The sequence below is a fragment of the Neltuma alba genome, unplaced genomic scaffold (assembly GCF_004799145.2).
Source record: "Neltuma alba isolate B1F8T4 unplaced genomic scaffold, ASM479914v2 tig00011701_pilon, whole genome shotgun sequence".
Classification (NCBI taxonomy): domain Eukaryota; kingdom Viridiplantae; phylum Streptophyta; class Magnoliopsida; order Fabales; family Fabaceae; genus Neltuma; species Neltuma alba.
Window position 1 is genome coordinate 78 of NW_021636338.1, and position 9,135 is coordinate 9,212.

General features: G+C 33.9%; 1 protein-coding gene across 1 annotated transcript; it reads left to right on the plus strand.

Annotated features, from left to right (window-relative positions):
• Positions 1-219: 219 nt before the first annotated feature.
• LOC114716988 (zinc finger protein GIS3-like) lies at positions 220-1,349 on the plus strand. The gene has a single exon (XM_028902068.1). It carries the CDS (start codon positions 369-371, stop codon positions 1,158-1,160), a length of 792 nt encoding a protein of 263 aa, XP_028757901.1. The 5' UTR covers positions 220-368; the 3' UTR covers positions 1,161-1,349.
• Positions 1,350-9,135: the final 7,786 nt, after the last annotated feature.

Genomic DNA, 9,135 nt, shown 5'->3' on the forward strand with positions numbered 1-9,135 from the left:
ATGGGAACTGGGAAGAGACAAAACGCAATCCCTTGGGTCCCCTGAGCATTCTTGGTCGTGTTCCCATATTTCACACACTTTCTCTTCTCCTCGGGACGTCCGCAAACTAACCCTCTCTCTTACTTTCTCTCTCTCTCTTCACTGTGTACTTATTTGTGTATGGTTTTTCTCAAAACTCACTCCTGAATCCCAAGTATAAATAGACCCACAACGCATGCAGAAACTCCTTGTAGTATATATTTTCACACTTATAATCTCTCTCTCCCTCTCTCTCTAAATCTCACATCTCCTCTTTGATCTGTCTCACACTTTCACTTACCCTTTCGGTTTCTTATTCAAAGTTTCTCACTTTGATTCAAATCTCAGTTATGGAGGATCCGATTGATCAGTACCAAACGAAAAGAGCTAACCCCACTAATTCCACCACGAGATTAAAGCTCTTCGGCTTCAATGTTCAAGAAGATATGGAAGATGAAGTGGTGCTTGAAGATGTATCAGATTCCAACGGCAAGCCTGCCACCCCGTCTGGGTCACAGGATTCCGGCGGCGGCGGAGGAGGTGGCGGTGCGGCGTTCCTTCCTTCCTCCGGTGACAGGAAATACGAGTGTCAGTATTGTTGCCGAGAGTTTGCGAATTCACAAGCGCTTGGTGGGCATCAAAACGCGCACAAGAAGGAGCGTCAGCAGTTAAAGCGAGCGCAGTTGCAAGCCACGCGCAACGCCGCCGTTTCGTTTGTTCGGAACCCCATAATCTCCGCCTTCGCCCCTCCGCCGCATCTCCTGGCACCGAACGGCTCCGTTGTGATGCCGGCGGCTCCGGCCTCCTGGGTTTACATGCCACCACGTTCCGCGCCGTCTCCTTTCCACGTGTCGGTGTCGCACGGCTGTGTATTCCCGTCGTCGCCGCCGAATAACGCTGTGAATTATAGTGGTATCACCGGTGGTAGATCTGCGGGTACAGGGATGGTTTCCTACGGTGGCGGTGCAGGGGATTCGTCATCCACATTGTCGTCCCTGGGGTCGCCGCAAGGACTGTCTCGGGTCAACGGGCGGGTTGACGGGCCTTCCTTGAGTCGGTTCTCCAAGGTGGAAGCTGGGCCGAGCTTCGATGATTCGTTGGGTTTAGACTTGCACCTTAGCCTGGCACCGGCTGCGCCGTGATGTCTCGGCTCGGCTCAGTTTCGAATGAAAAATTGTATCCATCTCTATAGGTTCAGGTTTGAGACTCCGCTTATGGCTGGCTGCTACTCAGCTTCAGCTTCATGAGCTTCGGCTCTCTTCAAATCTTGTACATTTTCATATTTATTTGTTTATTTTTTTGCACTTTAAAAGCTACTGATTTTTCACTTAGCCATTGGTACACATTGCACTACTCATTACCCATTCAGTATTGTACACATGGGTGATCTCTATCTCCGTTGATGGGTTCTCATTGACTTCTAACATCATCAATTATTCTCAAATCTTCAAGAACCACAAAATATATGATAGAGAAAAATACTTTTTTAAAAAAAAAAACGAAGCAATCAATCAAAATGGTCACTATTTGCGATGAGAATATATAATTAGCTTTTCATAAATTTTTTTATATTAATTAATTATAACTGCTTGTAGTGTACAAACATGCATGCACCATTATTTTGGTGTTATATTATAATTTGGACAATGACTTGAGCATATCGATCACAGTATGGAGAGTGACTCATATCTGACCTGTAATACATGTTTTTGAAGCTTTTGACAACCAGTTTTATATATCAGTGTCAAAAACCTAGCTACTAGAAGCTTGGCTTATGTACCACGAGACTCATATAATAAATAAATAATTAAATTAATTCCTGCTATAATGAGCACATATAGCAATTAACAACAAGAATGCTAGCAATTACTAGCTAGTATAATTTGTTTAAAAAAAATACATAAAGTAGCTACTTGGTTATAAACTGAGTCATTGTTGTTATATTGCACCAAATCAATCACTTAACTTTCCAGGGCATTTGATATGATTTGATTTAATTTATTGGCTACTTCATAAGTAATAGCATAGGGTTACAAGCGGGATTGAACATGCATGTGACTTCTCCACTTACAAGAGACCTCTCATGCCATTATATTAGACTACAAAGCCATCGGCCTTTTCTTGTTCTTCTTCTCTGAAAAAAGAGGAACATATTATTAAAGTGGCATTCTTTTTCTTATTCCACTGGTCATCCTTTCTTTTTTAATTATGAGTAGGAACAATAATGAGTGAACCAATAGAGATAGGTAGGGCTTATATAAAAGGTACAATTGATGTTGGAGGAAATTTATGACAATTATGAAAGAGGGTCTCTGAATTTGTGTTTCTTGTTGTAAGCTGGCGCAGCCGGATGGTACAAAATTTGTATTCACATGATGATTATTAAAGGTCACAAAAGTCTGCGTCAATATGTACTTCTGAGAGGTGAAACCCAAGAATAGTATCCGCAATAAAACGGTCATGCATTCACAATATGATATTATGCTTCTTGCTCCTTTTAATACGGCTCATGATTTTTGGGGAAAATGCGGAAAAGTCCTTCCATTAGATTTTTTTTTTTTGGGTTGAGAACTAGTTAAATTAGCATACTGGTATTTTGTGTGCACAAAATTTGCAAAGTACCAATACTTTGTGTGTATTAAAACTTCTTAGATCCTTCTCATCAATAAAATTGTCAATATGGGAGACTTTCCCCTATCTTGCCTGTTTTTTTTTTTTTAATCATTTTAAGATATACTGCTCCATGTCAGCTTCATGCGTTTAGGTTTTGTTTGATACCCCAAATTTATTTTATGGAATGAAAATAAGGGGTTATATGTCCGAGAACAATGGTAAAGTTGATGTTGTATAACATGCAACTCATGAGTTACCAACAAAGAGTTAGTCTAATAGTGTAAGGTTCCACTAGATCTCTCTGAGTCTTGAGTTTGAGTCCAAAAAGAGACACTTTTGCAGGAAGAAAAAATCATGAATCCTGAATTGGATAGTCAGTTGCTCAGATACCTAGCAATAGAATCTAAAAAAAACACAGGACACCGAGTGATAATATAAAAAAAAAATGAAAATCATGAGTTTAAATCCCAAAAATGGTCCCTCCACTCGCATGAGGCTTAATGAAATGAATACAAAACAGAATGGAATGAGAATGAGAGTGAAAAAAAAATGTAGTATTTTAAAAGTATTTTTGGTGTGTCAAAAAAAAAATGGAATTTTGAGATAATATTGTTTGACATAAATATTCTAATGATGAAATAGCAGTTTTAAGAACCCTAAAGACCAAAATACCCCTTATTGTAAAATGATAAATCAACTTTTTTTTAAAAAGAAAAAGGTTCAAGCGGTTGCGAAGAGCTAAAGACCAAACGGAGGGAGGAGAGTGACGGTGGATATGGAGCTGCTCAGCACCAAGGGAGGTTGAGGACGATGGTGAGGAAAAATGATTGATTGCATCGGAAATTCGCATGAAATTATTGAGGGTATTTTGGTCTAAAAAGTACAGTTGCCATGAATGTGGGGGAAAAATGTAACAAAAATTCCTTCAAATTAAAACCCCTAAGCAACAACTTTTTCTTTTCAAAAAAAATTAGATGGAATTTTGGGTTTTATGGAAAGTGTCTTTTATATGTTCAGCAAACAAGATAATTTAATTTGGTCCGTTCCTTCTCTTTTCTTGAATTCAGATTATATCACACTAAAGACGATCTTAGTACGTGTTTATTTGAATATGTAGTATATTGGCCAATGACGGAATACCATATCAGCATGAAATTCCTTGCCGTAGAAGAAAAGTTGCCAGTTTGTGACTTGGAGTAAGAAGATGGAGTATTTTGTGACTTGGTCCAGTGAAAACGCTAGTATATTACTTCCTCCTATCTTAAATATAGAAATTAGTTGGAGGGTTTGCTTTAATTAAATATAAAACTTTAATTCATTTTTTCCCAAACTTATAATTTTTAAAAAATTTCAAGAGGGGTGTAGTCCATTTTATAAGCTTTAATAATTTGGTTTTGTCTTAATATTTAATGTATTTTTTCAATTTTGTCATTGATTATTTATTCTTTCTCATTTGTTATACTTTTTTTTATCACATTTTCTCACACATTTTCTTTCATCCGATTTATTATAAGAGCATATTTGGAAACAAAAAATATTTTTAACCTATTTATTGCTTGTAACTAATTTTAACTAATTGTTCATTATCTATGAATTAGTTATTTGAAACTTATAATAAAAACCAGAAAAAATATTTATTATAAATAATTAACTTAACTAATTTTTTTAATATTTATAAATTAGTTATTTATCTCCTATATTACTAATAAGAAAGAGTAAATTAGTATGCCGGCAGGAACGTTGCAAGTTTAATTTTATAAGTAAACGTTCTCAACATTAATTGAAAAAGTAATTGTTTATTTTGCCCCATAATGACCATGGAAGTGGTTGATCTCTGCTTCATTTAAACCATTAATTAATTACAAATTATATAAATATATACCAAGAAAGAAATCAAAATTAGTGGGGAAGACAATCTCCTGAGATGAAAACTGTCATTTGTTAGGAACGACATGTGGGACCAAAACTTGCCAACGTTTATACATTGTAAAGATGCAAAAGGACCTTTTCTTTTATTCTCTTCCTCTTGTTTTTTTTTTAAATTTTTATAAACTTTATTAACATTCAATATAATCTCCAAAATCTTTCATTTTCTTCCTGAAGGCATCAAAAGAAGCAGTTTGTGTGTGTGTGAGAGAGAGAGAGAGAGAGATGGAGAGAGAGAGAGAGGTCATTAAGAAAACAAGAGGGACAAGAAGGACTAATCTTGTAATGAAGATCTATGTTAAGCTACAGTACAGTTTCCATCAATGGAAATCTTCTTTTGAAATTAATTGAAACTATGCTCTGAAACGCTCTTATTAAATTACAGAGAATTTTATGGAAGTTCGATCGACAAAGCTTATGTTACGTGGTTGCACACTAAGAATAAAATCCAATTTCACAGCAAGAAAAGCACGTTAGCTGCTCATGAATCAATAGGTTGAAGACACGCCAAAAAAACATAAACATAAAATAAAAATGAACACACACACACACACATATTAGGGTTTTCTTGACAGGATTGTAGTATATTCCGAAAACTCTTGTTGATTGTCCTTTGCTAACTTAAAAGTGAAGTTCAGAAATGGAACAATATTTTAAGTGAATTAAGATAACGCAAGGTCGGTGCTTTTGCCACCCATTATTGAGATCTCTGATTCATATGCGTCCAACCCAAAAGCAAGATTTGGCCACTTAAATTGTTTAACCAAAAATGAGATATATAAAGTTTCAGATGGATGACATCATCTCCCATGGCTTATTAACCATGAGATTTGGTTAATGGAATCTGGTCTAGTAGTTGATCTCCACAAGGCAACTTAAGGGAAAATATTTATATAGATAAGACTTTAAGTACGTATAAGTTGGAAGATGCTTTCGGTTTTCCTTCTTCTTTTGTAATATTTTTCTTGCTTGAAACTTGTAAAATGTCTTTGGTTTGATTCTTAGAAGCAAGAAAAGGATGGCTCTGGTTTTAGGTTTGAAACTGTGTGCATGCAATTGGAAAAGTTTTTGCTTTCCTTTCCTTTCCTTTCCTTCTTTAGGTTATTTTTTTTCTTTTGAAAAAAAAAAAAAGAAAAAGAAAACTGTACTCTGATCTGATGCCTTGTGGCTGGCGAGGAAAGAAACTAATGAATGAGAAATTCTAACACAAATCCTTACTTCGCTGAGCATAAGATTCGACGTGGATTGGTTTTCCTCTTCCGCACAAAATGATAAGAAACCTTTACCCCTCTAATTAATGAACCGTCTTTAATTTCTTGTTAGTTTAAGTTTAATAAACCCATATTATTGCAAATAAATGGGAAACATTTTGAACAAATCTTTTTTCTTTCTTTTGTGACATAACTTAAATAATATTGTTCAAAAGATCAGTGAGCAAGCTAGCTCCAGGTTTCTTGGGACGACCATATACGCAAAACTCTTTTGTTAGCTTACCCATCACGTTCAAGCACTCGTGAACGATCGAAAGAAACCCAAAGAACAATTTCTTTTGAACTTTTGAACATATTTAAGGCGTCAGAAAGAAGTATATATATAGTGATAAGGACACTTGAAGAAAAGTGGGAAAAAAGAAGTGGGAGTTAGATTAGGATTCTTTAATTTAATTTCCTTTTCTTACCCACACACATGTACGTACCTATAATTAATGGAGCTTGATTGGCGGTCTCGTGTTATGGTAACGTGATCAAAGGGTGGCCAGCTGGTTACCAATCAATAATGTTTAGTTTTAATTTGGAGACCTATGACTTTATTTTCCTTTCCTTTCTTTTCTTTTCTCTCTTCACAACAAAGTTCATATATTTCTTCATCACTTAACAACAAATATGTAAGACAAAGAACCCTATATATCTAAATGTTTTTCTTAACTTTTTAATCAAACAAGTTATGTTGGCATTTCCATCTTATTAATCAACCAAGCTAGTAGCTCATTAATTTGTTTTTTTCAATTGGAAAACTTGCATCATATATATTTATATATGTATATCATGTACCTTTTAGTAGGCAAACAACTACATGTGTGTAGTGCAAGCATCCACTAATTTGATGTTATTTAATTGAATCATGACAAAACATTCCAGATTAGGGGGAAATTAATAACTCAATCTGATTGATTGTATATATAGAGAGAGGGATAGAGGTTGTCAATAATAATGTTTGAAAGAAAACCGATATATGGTTGGATATTACGTAGTGTTAATTACGGTATGGAAAGATCAATGGTTGAAAGTCTTTGAAAATGTACTTAGCTGAGGTAAAACGGGAGAAAAAAAGCATCTCAAGTTGTGGAAAAATATTGCTTGATACACTCAGTATAGTTTGAATATTTTGGTCCATAATGATTTGATGTGGTTATATATAAGACAAAGCTTTAGTTGTCTACATAATGAATCGATCACTTACTCCCAGGGTTGTTCTTTACGACTTTTTATTGTTGCCTTAAATTTAGTTATCTGCTTCACAAGAAAAAATAATTACCACAGAATGTGGGGAAGCTAATTGACCAAGCGGTGCCATTTTCCAATACTCTTTCGCCTTTGTTCTTTAAAAGGTCAAGTTCATAAATAAAAAGTAGTAATAATAACAATAATGGAATCATATACAAGTTCACACAGCCATGCATGCAATTCGTATAGTGCTTTCGCCGTAACATATTAGCATATGTTCACACACGAGCTTAAGGGTGGAGTCAGAATTTTATTATGAGGGGACGCCGAGATCAAAAGGCATATAATGTATATATAAAATCTTCAAAATATCTTAATTGGGAGCTGAAAATGTATAATACATATACAATACTACCTCAAGTTCTTAATATAAAAACTAATTTGACATTTAATTTAGTCTTAAATATAAGATCCCAATTCACTTTGTCTCTCATATTTATTTATTTTTTTCAAGGTAATCCTCATAATAGTTATACCTATTAAATGTTTTATCAAATGGTACGTAGTTTTAGCTAATACACATGTTTAACAAGGATATTTTAAGAAAGATAACAAGTATTTATTACAAATAACTGACTTAACGAACTTTTTTAATATACTCAAATTAGTTAACTAGTTCTTATATTAAGGATCGAAGATAGTATAAAGAAAATAATCTTGAAAAATTGGAGGGAGAGAGGACGCCGAGATCAAAAGGCATATAATGTATATATAAAATCTTCAAAATATCTTAATTGGGAGCTGAAAATGTATAATACATATACAATACTACCTCAAGTTCTTAATATAAAAACTAATTTGACATTTAATTTAGTCCTAAATATAAGATCCTAATTCACTTTGTCTCTCATATTTATTTATTTTTTTCAAGGTAATCCTCATAATAGTTATACCTATTAAATGTTTTATCAAATGGTACGTAGTTTTAGCTAATACACATGCTTAACAATGATATTTTAGGAAAGATAACAAGTATTTATTACAAATAACTGACTTAACGAACTTTTTTAATATACTCAAATTAGTTAACTAGTTCTTATATTAAGGATTGAAGATAGTATAAAGAAAATAATCTTGAAAAATTGGAGGTCACGGTCCCTATATACCAGCTCCCATCACTCCCCCACGCTTCACACACACACACACACACACACACACACACACACGACTATGGCTTGCTTATTTATTAGTTAATAATCTAGTTATGTTGACTATCATAACAATGAAACGCATCTGTCAAACAAATTTTTGCAGTGACATTGAGCTTAACGTCTATTAATTATAGGTGAGTTGATCTGTACAAGGGACTTGATATTCTTTAAATAAAATTGCTCAAGAGTTTGAACCTTTGGGAAAAAATCACAATGGGAAAACCATTTTTAATTGTATTTGATAATCTCAATTAAGAATAAATGTCCACATTTAGTACACATCAATGTTTTGAACAAATCTCCAATAGTAAAATACTTGTACTTAATAAAATTTAATAGATGTATTAAAAAAATAAACAAGCTAATTAAAGGCCAAACCTTTATCTTTCTCTTTAACTTTTCCATCCAACATTATGTATGGAACTTGATTGGTTAGCCGCCCCATGCTGCAAATCATAATATTGTGGAACATAATGTAAGATGCAGTGAGCTCAGTTATTATAACATTGAACCCTATATATATATATATATATATATATATATATATATATATATATCCTAAACAAAAACCCTAATAATTAATCTTCTCCAGAAGTAACACACAAGAGATCATCAAAAAGCAACCCCATGAATTATATCAGATAATTGATTCATACACACCTAGCTGTTACTGATCATTACCTTGTGGTGCCTATGTATAGCTATGTAGTTGCCATATCCATAGCTTAATTTCTATAGGACAATAATATCCATTATTATTATAATAACTTTCATGATAAAATTAAAGTATATCTTCCAGTTGCACATGAAGGCCTTCTGTTTCATCTAATTACCTGGTACCCGACAATCAACCGAAATCATTTAACTTTTTACCGACAAAATTACCAGAGACATGCTTCATTATGAGTTGGTTGGTTTTTTTG